This window comes from Limanda limanda, chromosome 16 (genome assembly GCF_963576545.1).
Source record: "Limanda limanda chromosome 16, fLimLim1.1, whole genome shotgun sequence".
NCBI lineage: Eukaryota > Metazoa > Chordata > Actinopteri > Pleuronectiformes > Pleuronectidae > Limanda > Limanda limanda.
This window is the reverse complement of record NC_083651.1, coordinates 7,324,476-7,344,819: the sequence shown is the minus strand read 5'-3', so window position 1 is coordinate 7,344,819 and position 20,344 is coordinate 7,324,476. Positions and strand designations below refer to the sequence as shown.

Genomic DNA, 20,344 nt, shown 5'->3' with positions numbered 1-20,344 from the left:
TGGCTGCATTTTCTAAATCTGCCCACACACTGTCCTGTCTGTCACCACATTATTGACATCCTACCAATATGGCTAATATACCCTCCACATCACGGTCATCAAAACACAGGAGCACATCCGTCTGTCCGCTGGTGCCCGACTCCAAAACTTTTAAGTGACAATCCTCATGCCCCGCCCCCCCTCTCATTGTCACACATACAAACCGGACCCTGGCCTTCGCCGCCAAACGTAAACGCACACACTGTCACTCCGTGCACTCTGCTATCTCTGTTCCGTCCACGAGCAGCGTGTGAATGATCCCGTCTCTTCTCTTGCCGCTGCTCACGGCCTTCACGCAGCAGTTGTGGTCCCCGAGTGAGAAATGCGTCTCCGTGCCGTCGTCCACGAACTCGCCCTGCAGGCAGCAGTCAGACACGGGGACAAAGACAAGCAGGTTGGTCAGTTCCATGCCAGCGGCTCCTGAGCTGCTTTAGAAAAGTAAAGCTGCAGAAGCACCGAGAGGTTCCTCCCGTAGAGGAGAACCAGTTACATCAGCTACAAGGAGTATGGATTACATGATGAGTTATGGGGCCGACCATCATATGGAGACAGGAATTTACAGATAATGACTTTTGATTTATCCGATGACCTCTTGTATGTCCCTTTTAAAAACACATGTACGTTCTAGCTTGTGTTGTACTTACTGCAGTTTCAATATTTTGTCCATTGCACCAAACGTCCATAGTGTCTTTCTCTGAAAGAAAAGGAAAAAACACTGAATCAATGAAACATCCAACTGTTGGACAACAAAAGTACAAGATGTGACTTGTTTAATGAGTTATATTATTGTGTGAGTGTGTCTTTGTGCGTGAGTTGATATTGTTAAATTATTCTCTCACAAAGTTATGTGTGCGGATTTATTTCTTCAAATTTTGTATTGAAAAAAATGTTCTTACACACTTTTTGTTCAAGGATGGTACTTTGTGAAAAGTCTGTGATTTGTGATTGTGTGTGAGGAATTATATCTGCGTACTTTCCTTGTAGCACACAGTTAAGACAATAAAGATTCTATTTTGACATGTTACAATTTACCTCTTCCAAGTGTGTAACTATGACCACTTGTACCTGGAAGCTTCATGGGTGAGCCAGCAATTAACAGACCACACCTTCATATCTTCTATATGGTGGCAGATTGTTGGATTTCTAGATCTTTACTAACTACACACTGTTGTGTTGTGCACGCTTCAGCTGCTTTGCTTCCTGTACAGCAGTCAGCAGTGTGATTATAAACAGGATTAACCTGGCCAGAGGACAGAGGTGGCTGAAGATGGCGTGGAGCTTAAAGCGGTTAAAGAGCTTAGCATGGCTCCGTCATCATATTACCAGGTAGTCAAGAAGGGGCAGAGATCAAACAATGCCAAATAAGAATCCAATGTCTATTCTGATTGATTACGGGAATAAACCAATAAACCAAGAGATTCATGACATTTTAAAAAGGATTTACTCACACCACATGGCTTTTTGCACTGGTCGGAATCAGAGAACCGTGAAACGATTGCAGTCTGTACGAAACTCAGCCGCTCTGCTTTTAACTACAACTAGGAGACGTGATCTCATCACACCTGTTGTGTCCGTTTCACATCGGCTCCCTGTTTGCTTTAGTATTGATTTTAAGGATATGGCCCAAGGCGATATCTCTGATCTTTTAAATCACTGTTTACGTCTGCTGTCACTTCCTGAATCTAGGTTGAAAACTACAGGACAGAGCTTTTGCCGTTAGGTCCTGAGGAAACAAGGCCGACTGGGACGGTGTCTTCTTTTAAATCTCGCCTAAAAACATACTTTTTTTTTGAAGGCATATTCCTGAGTATACTTTGGCTGCCAGGCTTATTTGAACTTTTATCTCTATTATTATTACCACCATTATTATGAATGTACCTCCTATATTTAAACCTTATGTTTGCTTGTGCAGCACTTTGTATTTTGTGTTGAAAAGTGCCCTATAAATAAAGTTATTTAGATCATTACTGCTCAGTATAGAAGATGTGTCTTGCCTTCATGAGAACAACAGACATCAAAATCACAAGGTGATGAGGACCCTCACCCAGGACCACCCTGCAGTCAGTGCCATCCAGGTTGAGCACCCAGGTGCTGGTGACCTTTGACCTGTTCTCCATGTACTTCTTCAAGCTCTTGCCGTTGATCTCCAGGGTGTACTCGTAGGCGAACCCGCTGACCGCGTCGATGTTGATGGTGGCCTTGGTGTCGGCTTTTCCCACGCTGAAGGTCTCCTTGCCCACCAGCTTGAACATCCAGTCCCGTCTCAGGAGCTCCTGCGCGTGAGGCACAGTGTGAGAATCAGCAATTCATAAACAAGACAGATTTCGTGATAAATGGGAGAAATGTTATTGAGACATGGGAAGACTTAATCTAAGACTAACAGGAAATGTGTATAGCCTTCGTTGAGAAATGCAGATACACCCCTAGTGTCCACAGCTTTATTTGATCTCACTTGATGTTAATGAAGGAAATTATCTGTAACGTATTCTGCAATGTTTTGTGGTGTAAAATAAAGATATTTCCTAACAGACTTTGTGGAGGGATGGGGGGGGGGGGTGGAGGGGGTCAGGTCCTCCTGGTCTGGTCCCAGTTCAAGATCACGACTCATACCTGTCCATCAACGTAGATGACCCTCTTCCCGGTGGTCGTGCCATGTTCGAACTCTATCCTGTGGACCCCGTCGCTCAGCGCCACCTCCCACACACCAGCGAGATCACTGGACATCCTGACCTCATAGGACTCTGCTGGGACACGAGCTGGGACACAAACCGCACCAGTGACCAACCAGTGAAGCCATGGTGCATAAACAATGAGTTTCCACCGGTTCACGCTGGGTGATGTTTAAACATCCCAGTTACTTCACTGGATGTAGAAACGTGGCTAAAGACAACAAGGCAGCAAGGTGGCACTGATTCTGGCATTCCAACTTCTGGTGTCAGGGATTCACTTTCAAAGTAAAAGCTGAGCTCATTTGAACCAAATACTTAGTTGTGTCAATAACAACCATCTTAGTGTAACTGAATGAAAGCAGGTTGTTTATCTTTGTACATCACACGTTTATATTATGTCACAAGTATTTCACATGAATAAGTAAAAGCAGTGATTGTTTAAACTAAAGACTTTTTGAGCTGAAAACAAACTTTGAAGTGGTAGTTAATGACAAAGAATTGTTAATTTTAGCAAATCACAAATTTAACTAATGTCCCAAATATTTAACAGGGATTCACGCTGAAATAAAAAGATGGTACAGTGTCAACGAAATCGTTTTCGTACTGTAGATATTACTTAATAACAAAAATAGTTTATTCTAACAAATCACAACTGACAATAACAATCACAAATAGTTAACAGGGACTCTCTTTCAAAGTATGAGCACGGAATGTTTGAATTTTTATTGTGACAAACAACCTTCAAAGTGTCACTGGATGAAAAGAAATATGTTTGTTTTAGCAAATCAGAAATGTGTCAAATGTTACAAATAGTTAACAGTATAAATTAATACAGTACAGATCCAACGGGGGTTGGGTGGCAGACTAAAGACGTGTATCTATAATTTCAAGTTTAACAGTGTTTCAAGGCGTAGGCCCTAACTGCACTTGAGCTACAAAACAGTCATTTTATTCTGAAAAGAACGGGAGCTTTGCCACATCCGTCAGGCAACATGCTAGGTAGCTTCCCAGTAGCTGTCGCCGCTAGCGTTAGCCTCTCTGCTAACAGGGGATATAATCGCCAGGTTTATCCCGGGATATCCTGCGCCACGGTGCGGCGGGGTTACCTGGACGGTCCGGAAGCGGGTTTCCTCCGGTTCTGTGCTCGATGGAGGAGCAGAGTTCGACTTCCGCTGGATCCACTCACAGCTAGCGTTAGCCACTGTTAGCTCAGAGGACGCAGAGAGTCAACACCAGGCTGTGGCTACAGCGTTTCCATAGCGACGGGGAAATCCGCCTACGCGCAGACGGAGCCACGCCCACCAAGGGGGAGTGCAGCTTGTTTCCTTGTTTTGTTTTTAAAGTCTGGATCAAAGTCTGGATCAAGGTCTGAACCAGGTCGGAAACAGATCTGAACCACGTCTGGATCAAGGTCTGGACCAGGTCTGAAACATGTCTGGATCGGGTCTATAACAGGTCTGGTCCAGGTCTGGATCAAGATCTGAACCAGGTCTGAACAAGTCTGGATCATTTCTGGACCAGGTCTGAAAAATGTCTGGACCAGGTCTGAAACAGGTCTGAAACAGGTCTGAAACAGGTCTGGACCAGGTCTGGACCAGGCCTCAACAGGTCTGGATCAGGTCTGGATCAGGTCTGGATCAAGGTCTGAACCAGGTCTGAACCAGGTCTGAAACATGTCTGGAACCAAGGTCTGAACCACGTCTGAACCACGTCTGGATCAAGGTCTGGACCAGGTCTGGATCAAGGTCTGAACCAGGTCTGAACCAGGTCTGGATCAAGGTCTGAACCAGGTCTGAAACAGATCTGAACCACGTCTGGATCAAGGTCTGTACCAGGTCTGGACCAGGTTTGAAACATGTCTGGATCAGGGTCTGGACCAGGTCTGAAACAGGTCTGGATCAAGGTCTGAACCAGGTCTGAACAGGTCTGGATCATTTCTGGACCAGGTCTGAAAAAGGTCTGAAACAGGTCTGAACCAGGTCTGAATCAGGTCTGGACCAGGTCTGGACCAGGCCTCAACAGGTCTGGATCAGGTCTGGACCAGGCCTCAACAGGTCTGGACCAGGCCTCAACAGGTCTGGATCAAGGTCTGAACCAGGTCTGAACCACGTCTGAAACATGTCTGGATCAAGGTCTGGACCAGGTCTGAATCAAGGTCTGAACTAGGTCTGAACCAAGTCTGGATCAAGGTCTGAACCAGGTCTGAAACAGATCTGAACCACGTCTGGATCAAGGTCTGGACCAGGTCTGAAACAGGTCTGGAATGAAGATCTGAACCAGATCTGAACCAGGTCTGGACCAGGTTTGAAACATGTCTGGATCAGGGTCTGAACCAGGTCTGAAGAAGTCTGGATCATTTCTGGACCAGGTCGGAAAAAGGTCTGGACCAGGTCTGAAACAGGTCTAAACCAGGTCTGAATCAGGTCTGGACCAGGTCTGGACCAGGCCTCAACAGCTCTGGATCAGGTCTGGACCAGGCCTCAACAGTTCTGGATCAGGTCTGGATCAGGTCTGGACCAGGTCTGGATCAGGTCTGGACCAGGTCTGAACCAGGTCTGAATCAGGTCTGGACCAAGTCTGGACCAGGCCTCAACAGGTCTGGACCAGGTCTGAACCAGGTCTGAATCAGGTCTGGACCGGGTCTGGACCAGACCTCAACAGGTCTGGACCAGGCCTCAACAGGTCTGGACCAGGTCTGGACGAACAGGCTGCATGGCAAAGATGCTTCTCACCTCCAGCTCATTTTACCCAGACTCCCAGAAACCACTTATTTAGATTTTCAAGATTTATCTGTCATGTGCAAGTTAACTCAGGGTTTCACCTGAAAGATAATGATGAAACATAATTAAAACAAATTAAATGAGCAGGCATTATAAAAGGTACAGGTATAATAATAATGATTTGAAACAATAGTGATAAAAAAGGGGATAATTAACAGCATGAAGAGTTTTAAGAGCTTTGAGTCTGGATTTAAAGTTGCAGCAGAAAACTGTAGAGAATTACAGAATGTAGGACCATAATGAGTGAAGGCACCATACGCTGAATTATAATTATATTTTGGGTATATTAAGGAGACCTTTGCTTGGTGATCTAAGACACCTGTCAGGTATCTATTCAGGGAGCAGGTCAGAGATGTAGGGGGGGGGGCTCAGCCATTAACAGAGTTACAGTGATTTGAACAGTTTGGTGGATCATGACTCCACAGAATGTCTAATGATATGGAATTGCTATTTTTTTTTGGGGGGGGGGGTGAGTTCAGTGATTGCACACCCAGTTAAAAGTAAGTCTTGAGAGGGGGACTTCAAAGACATCACTGCTGACCTGACCTCCTGAGTCAGGTCATTCCAGAGCCCCCGGGCCCTGGTTGGAAAAGCCCTGACCCCTTTGGGTTTCAGCCGGGCCGCTGGAACAGACCAGATACCTGCCTGGGGATCAGAAGGTGCGTGTTTGGGCAAATGATACCAACAGGTCAGAGCTGAAGCCTGGACAGAGGTCATGAAGAGCCTTAAATGTCATCAGTAAAATCTCAAATATCTATTCCAAAACACACTGACGGCCAGTGGAGGGTGATATGATCAGATCTGTTAGTTCTGGTTAGAAGCCTGGCAGCTGAGGTGAGACCAGAGAAAAGGGTCAGAGGCTGCAAGCACTGGAGATAATGAGTGTGTGTGTGTGTGTGTGTGTGTGTGTGTGGTATCCAGAGGGATAATTAGACATGATTGGATGAGATGTAAGGACCAAGCTGCAGGAACTGTTACAGCCTTTTGCGTTACAACCATAACCACGACATGCCGGACCCTCGCCCTTAACCGAAGCTTAACCACTGACCCAAAAAACAATCTTTTTCCCATTTAGGTACAGAGCATTTGTGTCCACATGGACAATCTGTCCCAAATTAACTGGGTTTTAGTGTAAAATTTGTCCCCAAATGTAGCAGACACACACACAAAACAGACACAACGACAATGTTCAGAAACACACAGCTTTACAACCTGATATACTTCATTCAAATGCAACTTTTTAATGCATAAAATTTACGTATTGTTGTTTGTTATGTCTTTTCTGTTTGTATTGTAAAAAGTGAAATGAAATCTCAAATCTCTATAGGTTTTGCACACATGTTTGTAAGGTCCAAACTGTCCGCCACGTTTTATCCGTTTTATTTGTCCAATAGGAGGCAGCAGCAAGCACTCTTGGTATCTGTGTTGAGAGAGGACCTCTGATTGGACAACAAATCCCTTAAAAAAAAAGCAATGACACAGATTCGCTGAGGCGATCACCTCCACATATGAGCTTCAGTTTTCACTCCTTTACGTTTCTTTTATCCGTTTTTCTTTCAACTAACCCTCTTCGAATTGGGTTCAGGCTGCCTTATACATTATTTATATGTGCATTATATTGTCATTCAGCTCTCTCTAGACCATGAAGAGTTTGAGTGATTTGCTCCAAGAAAGACTTTCTTACTGACCCCAACGACTCCACAGTCTTATTGTTTCACATTTTTGTCTTACTGATCCAGGAATCCAGCACGAACAGCCAAAATAAAAGCAAACTTATCAACACCTAAAACAGCGTGCAACTCTGTTCTGTATGGAGCCTGCTATTTTACATTCTTTAAATCGCCCTCTCCCTGAAGCATAATTCAAAAGAGGAGAGACCCAGGCGTCCTAAATTTGTGAGTAAGTAAAATACCCCAGATCTTTACATATTTTAAACTTATTAAAAACAGACCCTGATGCTCTCCCAGCTGCATCTGCAAAGAATTTAGCCCCGTCTTCATAGGTCATAAATTCATCTAGAACAAGTCCAGATTTATATTCACGTTCCAAAAGTAAAAAGAATCCTACTTCTTGGAATATTTTTCCTCCTGAAATGAATAAGAAAAATGATAAATCAATTCTTAAAGCAACAACAAAACGTAGAAACAAAGAGAGTACAAGAATGGAATCTGACTGGAACTTGTATTTGTGTTTTGGTTTTAGAGATACATTTTTCCCAGTTTGTGACTATTGATTTGTATCTTAATTTACAGGGTGTGTAGGATGGACACAAACAGAGGAGCAGGAATGTGGGCACCTCCCACCACAGACGTTAAACTGCTCCGCTGACATCACACCACAAAGGCTCCCATCTACCTGCTCTCAGCACCCATCTAAAAGCAAACGTTTCCCAATATAACTCGGCCACGTCCTTTTACAGACTGCTGTCTTTCCCCATCTGTCCCACCACAAGCTGCTCTCATCAGCACACGGACATTCCTCGTCCCTCAGCCATTCCATGTGCTCCAATTAACCAACACAATACATTATGTGAAGAGCACAGCCACCCAGGCAAACTAGTCAGTCTTGGTTGTTTCTGGAGGAAAGCAGAGTAAGTCATAAACTTGGAAAACACTAATTATAAGTAAGAGACTCCAGGGTCTGAGGGCGATGGAGACGTGTTGTAGTACAGAGAGATAGAGAGATAGATAGAGAGATAGAGAGATAGATAGATAGATAGATAGATAGATAGATAGATAGATAGATAGATAGATAGATAGATAGATAGATAGATAGATAGATAGATAGATAGACAGACAGACAGACAGACAGACAGATAGATAGATAGATAGATAGATAGATAGATAGATAGATAGATCGATCGATAGATAGATAGATAGATAGATAGATAGATAGATAGATAGATAGATAGATAGATAGATAGATAGATAGATAGATAGATAGATAGATAGATAGATAGATAGATAGATAGATAGATAGATAGATAGATAGATAGATAGATAGATAGATAGATAGATAGATAGATAGATAGATAGATGGATAGATAGATAGATAGATAGAGAGAGAGAGAGATAGATGCAGCTGAGAGCACAGATTTTGGCCACTTCAACTCCTGAATAACTTGTAACCCTCAGTCGAAAATGGGAGCAGAACTATGTGGGATCAAAAGCTATAATTTCAAAATAGCATGTTGTGACCAAATTACAGTTTTGCTGTGTTGACAAGAGGAAAGGGGGTGGGGGGTGGGGGGGTGGGGGTGGGGGGACAGGTGCTGTCATAGCCTGTGCTAAACTGGTACTTTTCAAGCTAAAAACTATTTTCTTCTAGCTTCCATTCAAGGTCTAATTGGACGCTTCCTCCTTTAAATCTCACAAAACAAATCAATAATTAAAACATCACATCACAAATAAGAATCCAACACAAAGAGAAGTCTTTTTTTGGTCCCTCAAGAAGCGTCTGTTTGAAATGGGACCACCCATACAACCCCTTTAATCTCCCTGCCGTCCACTGTTTGTTTCAGTTTTTGTGAGCTTGATGGCTGGAGATTAGGTTGTGGACACAGCGCTGAAGGGTCGTGTCTATTTCACTGGGGGGGGTTAAGCTGGATGAGAGAAACAGTAGCCTGAACACACCCGCGCTTGTCAGTGAAGATCTTTATTGTTGTGACACTGGCGACTCCCTTAAGCCTGTGCCGTGTGACCATCGAGACGCAGGTCATCAGCCGTAAAGTTGAGAAATATACAACGAATCAGAGAGAAACTTCCTCCCCGATGTCCGCCTGTTACTCTCACTTCCTTTATGTATTTTCATCTGACCCTGCAGTTAAGGAGAGGTATTTAAAAGTGCTTCGTATAGATCCTTCTCAGACTATTTTAAGGACGCGTACAAGGACGAGTGTTTTTTTTTACCCCAAAATGATATCTGGGCTCTTATAGAACTCAGACTCAGCACTTTCATTAATGCCCTCTGAATAAAAGTCACATCCCTCTTTCTCTCATTTTTTTTATCGAACAAGAAACAAAAAAGAAATGCCCACAGTGACGCGCGGCCTGCCCAAAGATACAGTGCAAATATTTTATTTGGCTGTTGTATGTCTGATTTCCCCTCCGTAACAATCTCCCCTCTTTCAGTTTACAGAGCTGGTTTCCTGGAACGTTACAGACTGAGGTACAGTGCACACGTTCCTAACTTCAGATAAAAGGGAGAAGTTAGTTTAGATCTAAAGGCTGATCTGAAAAGAATAGAGAATGTTAAATTAGATAGACTCATATAACGGTGGCCTTGAACTTTTATGTATTAATCTGTTTTTTGTTTGTTTTTTTGAGATGTGTTATATTATAAAAAATAACTTTTCTTGCAAAAGGGTGAATGATCTGTGCTGCAGTAGAAGGACGAGTCTTACTGATGCTTGTCTGTTTGATATAGTATATGTAATAATTACAATGAGAATCAGCTTGAATGACCACATACAAGGAGGTTAAAGACATTCACTGTGAAGGAACCTTATATGTGCAGGTTAGTTACACTAACCTTGGAAAGCTGAACAAAGTTTTTTTTGTAATCTTTTCTTAACTCAGCCGTATCTGTTTACTCTTTCCCCCGTGGGCTCTGTAGTCACACTACACTCATGTTTGTTTTGGCAGGACAAAAGGACAAATTGTATGGAGTGGCAATCAGTTTTTTTTTTTTAATTTATGGTGACATGAGATGGAAAAAACCTCTTTCATTCGGTGGAGGGCGTGTCCACTGGTCCTCACATCAGGAGCCCAAGGCTCTGGGTAGGATGTCAAGGTTTATATGACACTGGGAATGATTCACAAAGCTGAACCACAGCATGTATGTTCCAAAACCAAGCCATAATCAGCGTCCACCACTGTGCCATTTAGGATATTTTCAAGCATCCGAGTCAAGTTTAAAATAGCATGTCTGTTCTCTCACAGAGCAGAAAGGAGCTGTAGAAATATTTTGCCAACCCACACACTGTTGGTGTGTGTTTTTTGCCTGCAAGAGAAAGAAGTCTGTGTGTTTAAATGGCGGAGAAAGGCTCAAGGTATCTGGGTTTCTCTAACAAAATGACCCTTTAGTCCCGAAGGTCTGGACTGCCATTCACTGAAGGTGACGGCAGAGCAAGGGTGATGCGTGCAAGTCCAAATCCACCAGTTAAAATGGAGACTGGGAAATAATCAAAGAACTGCTTTACTAAGTTTTCCATTTTCCTAACTCTATGAAGATGTTGAGAACTTCACATGAAGCTTAAGGCCTCACTCTGTGGTCAAGTGGTCAGGATGTAAAACATGGAGAGGAGATTTAAAAAAAGGAGAAACAACAACGAGTCAAGAAAGAGCTTTTAAGATTTTGTTGCAGATTCGCATTAGGGGGTGGCTCTGGTACTTTAACATTGTTACAGTTTTCCCAAGGAATCACTAATGGATTTTGATGACAAAATCAGGCACATCTAGGGAATTGACATGTGAAATATGGTGCAGCTTGTCTGATATTTGGGCCTTGGCGGATATAAGTGCTCATTCTAGTTTCACAAATGCATTAAACCCATTCATTTAAAATCACTGCTTCCCTTGTATTCCACTGTGAACGGGGGTGAATGGGTTTCCTCCTGACTGCAGCAGTTGTCTGAGAGGTACACCTGAAGTGTCAGGTGTCTGAAAAACAGCTGTACCTCACACATAACTCCACCCGAGCTGATCAAAACAGGAGTGGCAGTGTTTGAAAAGGTTTTGGCCTGTGAGCTATTCAGGATGAGTGTGAAAATGTATTATTCACCCTACGGACCACAAAGGCATTGCACAGCAAAAGATGCTCGTGCTAGTTGAGGCTTTGTATGGACGTTAATGTGCTGAGTGCACAAACCACATCAGAAAAGCTTGTATTCTCAATGAGCTGAATATATTCTGTCTGCCTGTGGTCAAGTACATTATGATGAACGGTGATTTTGTTATTGACAGAATACCAAAGTCATCTAAGCTCTTTTCATCTTCAAGAGAATAATTCATTCACATAATAGAGCTGGGTAGGTCCCATAAGGCAACAGTCCAATGTGCCAGAGGACACGGACGATGAAAAGGCCCATCTGACAAAGACCTGGATTCATTCAGTGACCTGGAAACTTTGCTTTTCTGTCTCCAGTGGAACCGGTTCAGCCCCGCCCTACTTCATGAAACCAAACATTGACCTTTTAGAATAAGAATGTGCACAACACTCTGCATGGGCCATTATAAATGAGCTGGATTTACAGTGACTGTTTACACAGGGCCTGTATGTACAGTGAAAGCAGCAGGACAGGCAGGAGATTCAACGCATCAAATATAGTATGTATTCACCACCAGGTTCTGTGAGCACTGAGTGAATGCATGCAGTGAAGAAATGTCCTCCGCATTAGCAGGTCATGACTCAACAACATCTTTGCACCCGATGTGCAAGTTAATGTGAACTACTACCTGTTCAACAGGAGGCTGTGGATTTCACATGTGACTTCAGTTTATTGTCTCGCTCTGCATTGGTTTAACTCGAGGCAGCAAAATCCCACTGGCAGAGAGTCATGCACGGAGACACTCAACAGACACATGGATGTACAAATACAAGTCATTTCACTGAAGAAACAAATGGATGTCATCAGTGCATAACACTCTTGAGAACTAGAAATGCACTCGAAAGCTGCTTTTAGACCTGTTCTCTAATCAGGTGCAAACTGTCAACTTGTGATCGTATCTTTCCAGGTGGATGTTAAAAACCAGGTCATTCTGCACTTCATGCAATCTGAGTACTGTAGATTCTGTAGATACTGTACTGCATTGTTTACATTTTAAAGTATACAACTTATAGTTTTTAAGCACAGGTGGATTTCTTTAGATTGTCAAAATGATTAAATGTTTACAACTCAATAATTATAGAGGAGGTTTTTTCCCTCTTAAGCAATGGTTAAGGAAACAAAAGCCGGAGAGGAGACCCTTTTTTCACACAGTGGAAAGCCATTGTTGATTCCCTCATGGCTGATTGGACCAAAAGTCCCACAAATGTAAACCCTAGGACTGTTTTGTTCTTAAATTCTTATGGAAAATCCAAAGGTTTTACTTTAAATCTATAAACAACAATTCCTGCTTTTTTATACAACACAAGTGAAAAATGTTTGTTAGTGCCACCAGATGACTAACTCTGTGACTGGGTTTGACGCCCTGTCTGTGTGAACTCCCATGGAACTGGCTCAGCGGCAGCAGGCTCGTCTTTCATGTTTTGGTACTTGTGCCAAACCACCAGAGTGGAACTAACCCAAAGTGATGTGGAAGAAGAGAAGAGAACAGATCAGAATCATAAAGCTCCACTCGTACATATCAGAGAGACACAGTTCATTAGATACAGATAAGAGGTTGTCAACTGGTGGACTCCTTTCCAACGGAGACATTCCATTTGTCATCGTCACTAAACATCGTTCGTTTCGCGATGTTCGATAGGAGAGATGAGAGAGCCTTTGTGAATCTTTAACAGAAAACCTATTGTCCAGCAAGAACTCCATCAAACCTCAACAGTGCAGACAACGGTGTTTCCGAACATTGGGGTCAAGACAAGATAATTCTACTGGGTCAAAAGCCAATACAGGAAATAAGACAGATCATTCAATAAAGTTCCTCCTCTTTTAAACTTTTTCAATCAAGCAAGACAAAAACATGTATTGTTGAAGTATTATTTTGCTGTTAAGAATCAAAAGAATTTTTTGCAGCTAGAAGACACATACGATCCCAAGTTGGTTTATGCTTGGCACTATGTTAGGTTACAGTCCACACAACATATTAATTGAATAAAAACAGACATGTATATAGTAAAGTTTAGTTGGTGTTTATTGGTTTAATTTGTCAATCTCCAATTCTTTGGTACTCAAACTGACTTGCCTTCTTCCACCAAGACCCGACAACATTTAAATTCACTAAATCCTGATTTTTATTTGGATCTGCACACACTCATAGGCAGTAGTCCTTTAAACATGATGTATCCTTATTCATCAATTTCCATGAATTATTCCCTGAGAAAACAATGGAAATGTTGAAAAATGCATCACAATGTAAAAGCAAGTGAAACAAAACTCCTGGAACTGATCTGAGACAAAATTTAAACGAGTCCTACCACTAAATTTTGTAATAATCCGTTCGGCAGTTTTTGTGTAATCCTGTGAAAGACTAAAACATTACCTGTTTAGCAGAGGTAAGGGATTTCTCAATATTTCATTTATTTATCTATGAACTGGTTATGGAAGGATTCTTCATATACAAACTTCAACGATTATTTAATAAGATTTAAATCAATACCTGAATCACTGTTGGTTTTTGTGGTTTATGTTTTGTTTGTGGGCTTATTTGTTCTGGAAATGTCTGATACATGTTTTTGCTCCTGGGCAATGAAACTCTGCTCCACTTTTAAAAAGTCTCATTTCATTTAAAAGGTCTTATAAACAATATTTTAACATTAGAACAGCCAACAGCTATTTCCAATTTAAAGGTACAGACTCCCGTTCAGACCAGGTATTATCATCCGTCCTGAGAGATTCACTCACAAGTGGACATCCCTCGATTCTGAAGTTCACACCTTACATTACAAAAACGTCCTGAATGTGTCTCCTTTGGCCTCGAACGCACGTGGTGTTAACTTCTGTCTCGATGGATCCGATAACAAGTGGCCAGTGCTTAGGACCTGTTTTCACACCTGGCATTAAACTGCGTCCTGAATATGTCTCCTGTGACCACTTGTGACCCCTTCCCCACTGCAGTGCTGTAAAAACAAGCAAGACTGATTTGTACAGTTTCCTGTCATGTCAACTTGTTATGTAGTCCCTGGTCATGTGACTCGGTTAACAACGGACCAAACGTAGGTCACTTGATGTTCTGAAGCAGAGGTCAGGATGCAAGAGGTGTTTCCTCAATAGAGAGACCAGAGTGACATGCTCTCTTCACCACCCTGTGCCCATGGGATGTCCTGAAGTTCAGAGCACCAGCGGACAGGATGCACTTGGAACAACTAAAGGGAAACAAGTTCACAAAGTTTCATCTAATAGGGGAAAAGGGGAGACTTTATTTAGCCATAGAAAGTTGCAGAGCCTGTCGACCCTCTAACACTTTCCGACTGTTTATGGGCAGTTTCCTCTAGTCGGAGAATGAAATGTCTATGAGGCAAGTTTTAAAGAGCAAAGTCAGACTTTTCTGACTTCGCTAAACAATGGACGCAGCACAGGATAAAGCAGCTGTAAAGAAAGCTACAAATGCTTCCCGTCACCATGTCCTGGCTGGTGGGGTCCTACAATTTAAGGGATTTAGTTTATTGCTCGCACACCAACAGCCAGCAGACGATTAGTAGCATTTAACTGGATCTTACCCGCCAACTCTTATAACTCTTATTGTGACAAATAATCTCAGCTCAACATCTGCTTGCCAGCACAGCCTTATTAAAAAACGCATCGGCTTTTACTTGATTGTTTTCAGCAATAACTTATTTTTCTTTATATACTTTTGTTTTGCCATTACTTTTAGTGGTACTATAATATTTGTTGTTTATCCTCTTTGTGTAACACTGCTACTATCACCATCTTTAATAAATAGAAGTGATACGTTTTGGTTTTGCATTTGGAACGGGGGTGGTGTTAAGACTGGACGGCCACATGTGACTGAGAACGAGAGACGTTTGCATTTCCTTGGGTCTGCCTCTTTACACCCTGCTCCCTTTATTCCCAGGTATAAAGTTACAGAGAGGGGATCATGAGGAGCTGCCCCTTCCAGAAGTGTGAGACATGACTGTGAAAAGCAACACACCATTTAGTTTTCCTTTGTTCAGTCTGTGGTAGCTGGTCAGCCCTTGAATTTAAATGACCACATGTGTTGTAGAGTCAGTCACTAGTCATATCCTCTGACGGTCAGCACTCTTTCCTTACGGATGGAAAATTTCGCATTTAAATAAGTCATCTTTCTTTTAAAATGTGGTAAATCCATGTCTCATTATTGCAGTCGTGGCTTTCTGACAGGATGATTGTTTTGTCCACGAGGACACAGTGTGTGATGTGTCCCCGTCCAGCCAACACATAAACATCTAGTCTTTCAAAAGTCTAACTTTGACCCAGTGCTGGGAGACCCAAGAAACCCTCTCATTTCATGACATCACCACTCAGACACGAGAGGGCAGGGCCAGATGGAATAAACACATGTTCAGGACAAGAGCCGTTTCCACACTGCCCACACAAGTGTAGGGACGTACCACTCCTCACCCATGTCTCTGAATGCTTAAAAAGACCACTGTGCCAGATGATGACTGGGTGAAAAATAAGTTTTTCAATTCAAAAGATGTCCACTGTGCAGTTGATACTGAAGTCTGGCTTTTACTTTGTATTCTCAGGACTCCCCACGCACAAATCATATTTTTCCACTGCGGTCTCTCGCTGCCGCTTTGATAGATTATCTCGTCTTCCCATCATCCAGGGGAGAGGGTGCTGTACATGCTGAATCAATGGTGATCTTAGCACTTTTACTCGACCCATAATTCCTCTCTGTCCAGCTTCACTCTAGCCAGCTATGGCTGCCAAGTCTTTTAAACATTTATGACTCTTTGGAGCAGCCATGTTGACATCACCAGAGCAGTGTGTTTATGACAAAGAGACACGGGTTTAACAGTCTGACTGTATTTTATACTTTAGCTTATGTGTGAATGTAAGACCATCAACGAATGCTAATTAGTTGTAGTTCTTTGAAGACGTGTTCTGTATTATAGATACAACATAGACAACAAGACTTATTGTGTGTCACTAGAATTGGACAGAGACTGCGAAAGGGAAGTGAGCTTAAGCGATCAGGGAGTTACAAAACCTCTGAACCAGATGTGGGCAGCTGGAGAGTTGTGTTACACGAGGAGCCTCGAAAGGGAGAGCGTCCACGTGAACACAGAGATAACTGAGTGTGTGGGAGTTGATACAACCACACACTTAGTTATCACTGATGTTAAGAAAAGTAATGTTTATCTCTCAACTACTTCATATGATAATATGAGCATGATAGACTAATTTTTTTCATGAACTGCCCATCACTGCCTCTTTTGGAGGTGCAAACAAAGAAGCTGATATTTTTCACTTTAAAAAGAGTTTAGATTTAGTGCAGGGTTGTTGTCCACGCACCAAAATTCAAGTGAAAAACTTATTAAAAGAAGTTTTATGGGTGCTTACTCTGCAAGTGTAGGAAAGAGTGTGCTGGTCAGAGATGAGTTGTAGGCAGCAGAGACAGGGGGGGGCATCGGAGCACAGAGGCCATCCTATATAACCACACTTCCTGTGCCCAGAAGTGGGTCTTTTTAAAGGGGCCCTTTGCTCAGATCTGCCTCAAGTATGTTTGCTCCTGGTATCAACGACCGCTGTTCTTTCACTTGTGCTAAAGTCTGTTGTAATTCAAATTGACGTAATACTGTAACAATCTAACCTTGTAGACTACACAGAGCTGAACACCCATTCAGTCGCTCCCTAAGCATTTGCACACAGAGGAGGATGGGGCTGGGCCAATTCCATGTTTACACAGCACCCACCCACTCACTAAGAAAGATATTGGACTAAACTGTATGTGCTGCGGTATGGCGCAGTGCTTAGTTATTTGAGGAGAGTGGCTCTCTGGCTAACATGTTCAAAGTTTGCATTAATGAGTCATGTCTGGTTTGATAGCTTGAAAAGGATAAGGCAGAAAAAGGCAGATTTTAAAAATTAATAGAGGAAAGCCAGCTGTGAGGAAAACTGTAGTCGATGTGACAATGTAATGCAATAATTCTGATTCAAAGTATGTATTTGATGTCATCATGACTTGTGATTGGTCGAGTGCATGTATCCCCGTGGCCTTGAAACCACAGCTCCATTTGCAAATCGCTACAGCACTGATTCTGGCTCCATATGAGGTCTTCAGAACATTATGGCAGAGTTCAGGTCTGGAATATTTTGGCTTTATTTCTGGATGGTGGAGTGAAGTGGAGACACGTCATCCATCTTTTTTTACAGTCTCTGAACTAACAGTGATGTGTCTAATGACATCCCTTTGAGGTTCAATTAAGCCATTTCTGTTTGTTCAGACATGTTGCTTTTTTCTAGAGTGTCTGCCATGACATTCCTACTGTGCCACCTGGAGAACACAAAGAGGGTATTTGTATATTACTCGCTGAAACGTCTGAAACGTGTAAGCTTAACTTAACTTATTAAAGAATGTTTTTGTGCTCGGAACAAGATCAGTGGATCAGAGATATCTCTAAAAGTATGGTCACACAGCACAAGGACCAGAAAGGGCAGGAGGAATGACTGCAGCAACTATGAATTTGTCTGACTAAATGAAACATAATGAATAACTGCAAATCTCACAGTGTTACAAATCTGATCTGAATAGTATTTATTGAATACATTCATATCTATTAATATCTCCTTATGTTACCCATAGTCAAAGCTTGTCTGCTGCGTTAACATGCAGTTAAACACAGACTGAAGCCACCTGTTTAGTTAACAAGACACACAGAAGCTGTTTCAGGACATAAACCTGAGACAGATAATCATCTCTGGGTCCCGCCACTGCTACTCCCAGCCCCCGATACCCTCACCACCACCACCACCATCTGCTACGGGGGTAGGGCTGTCTGTTTCCATGGTAACCCTGTACCCCTCCTCCCTATAAGCAGGCTCCTTTTGTGTATCCCACGTGCAGGCTGTTCAATCTGTAACCCAACCATGCTACCGAGCGGTGCTGGTGTTCGCGGGTTTCTGTGTAAAATGATCTGCACCCATAGACAATAAAAGTAGCTGTTAGTCCACTATCATATGAATCAAAGACGGTGCCACAGACGGGGTCTTTTTTTTTTTTTATTACAGAACCGGAAAGACTCTGGACACCATATAGACACATGAAAAACTCAGAAGAAGCCTTACTGTAAAGAGCACCCCCTCCCCCTCAAGAAACAAGGTGACCTTGCGAATTAGGGCGGCCCACCCCCTTTTACCCAGTGCCTAGTCACTCTACCCCCCCCAATCCCCTGCGGACTGTCCCAGAGGCGGGATGATAGGCGGCAACAAGGAGGGAAAAGACATTAACTGGCAAGGAAGTGGCAGTAAACCAGAGGCCAACCGTTCAGAGTCAGCAAAGTTTTCCTGCAGCCACAAAGCCCATATCTCAATATGTAGAAACATTTTAACTTTAAAAAATATCATATCAGCTTGACTCTATGAGCCATAACTAAATATACACTGAGGACTGGCATCTGGGTAACACATCAAGATCAAAACAATTTTTTTTTTCATTCCAAACAGCAATTTGTGGCCACAGTACTGTAATTACAGAGTTTCTTGGGTATGGCAATACCACCTCTTTTGGTGGCGTTATATATGAATTTTGCTCACATATAAAACCATATGAGATATATGGCTTTGAGACTTTATAGGTTTATGAGACTGTATAGGTTTTACTCTGATGTGATATAGGCCCTCCTGAGATCCTGCGGTCCAAAATTCATCTCTGGCATCGGCGGCCTGTCTGTATTCGTTGTATTTCGGGGTTACGTTGAAGTGAGTAACCCTGATGTGAGGCAGAACCTTATTAGGCTCCATTTGGGATTCACAGACTCCTAAACAACACACACATGGAAAGCATTAGTCTTGCTGGCGAGCACACTAGACTTTTGCTGTACTGTGAATTAAAGTCAAACAGTGCGGGCTAGGTTTACTGCTGAACTTAATTGCTCTCTGTCCTGTGAATATCGGCCCAAAACACACAGGTGGAGGTGAATGTGCTACCTTGACGTTAATTCTGTCTCAGTAATTTAGGTTCACAATCAAATGGGTGTAGACGGCCGTAGAAAGGGAGAGTAAAGGAAAGCAAATAGGCACGAGGAGTGCACATAACGACACAACGGACAGACAAACAAATTCCTTCTCTGTCCCACAGTGAAAACACAGCCGGTCATTTTATTAAAGTCATGTTGGACGGTTGCCAGGTGAACCTTGTGCTAATGCCATTCAATGAAATGCCTTGGACCCTCGTGCTTTTTCCTGTGCGTTGGCAGGGAGACGGCCTGAAGAATGCAAGTTAAAAGATTAAAACCAGCAACAGCGTGCAGCAAGAATTTCCGCCAACTCAAACATCCTAATGTGATTGTAGCTCATCGTTCATGTGCGTGTGTGGTTCATACGCTCTCATATTAAAACAGAGAGAAAAGTAATGATGAATACACTCGTCCTGTCCCAGTTTAGAGAACAGTCACTGTCAGAGACAGAGATCTGGAGCTGGAGCCAGATTTTTTCCATCTTCATAACACTCTCAAGCATTTCAGCTCCTTCTGCTGACAAAGAAACTGCCACAACTGCCAGAAGGGGAACGTTAAGGAACGCTCTCCCTGTAAAGCTCACATAAGCATTCAGGCACAAAACAAGTTGCAGGCTTACTCTTTCAACAAAAGTGTATGTGTGTGTGTCTGTGTGTGTATGTGTGTGTGTGCACATGAGTGTGTGTGTACGTGTGTGTCTGTGGCAGGAGAACAAACATCACAAGGGGATGATTCACGGTGGGTCAGGTTTTGAAGCAAACAAGAGGGCAGTCTTGGGCCAAGCCCTTTCACCTCTTTGGAAATGTTGCAACGTCATATCTGAGGAGCTGCAGGGACAAATCTGTTAGTCAGTCTGAGGGCAGTTTTTTGTGTGTCACAACAGACGTCAGGGCTCTATAGAGACGGGGAGCATAAAAACAGTAACAAACAGTTTAGGGCCATGTCCACACTCATGTGGATGAATCACAAAATGCTGCTTTCCAGTTTTTATAGACTCTGACGCCCAGATTACCAACATTACTATAGAAGAATGGT

The 20,344-nt window shown here is 42.8% G+C and overlaps 1 protein-coding gene across 1 annotated transcript; it reads right to left on the bottom strand.

Moving 5' to 3' along the window:
* Positions 1-244: 244 nt before the first annotated feature.
* Positions 245-3,877, bottom strand: LOC133022184 (fas apoptotic inhibitory molecule 1-like). Its single transcript, XM_061089213.1, has 5 exons — positions 3,815-3,877; positions 2,650-2,795; positions 2,084-2,312; positions 684-733; positions 245-394 (listed from the first exon to the last, which is right to left on the bottom strand). The coding sequence occupies exons 2-5, from the start codon at positions 2,761-2,763 to the stop codon at positions 245-247; spliced, it is 543 nt and encodes a 180-aa protein (XP_060945196.1). The 5' UTR covers positions 2,764-2,795; positions 3,815-3,877.
* Between the last annotated feature and the right edge of the window lie 16,467 nt (positions 3,878-20,344).

Coding starts and splice junctions, on each gene's coding strand:
- LOC133022184 (XM_061089213.1), bottom strand. CDS start 2,763: ATGTCCAGTGATCTCGCTGGTGTGTGGGAGGTGGCGCTGAGCGACGGG. Junction 2,313..2,649: donor TCATCTACGTTGATGGACAG/GTATGAGTCGTG, acceptor CCTCACGCGCAG/GAGCTCCTGAGACGGGACTG. Junction 395..683: donor GACAAAATATTGAAACTGCA/GTAAGTACAACA, acceptor TGCTGCCTGCAG/GGCGAGTTCGTGGACGACGG.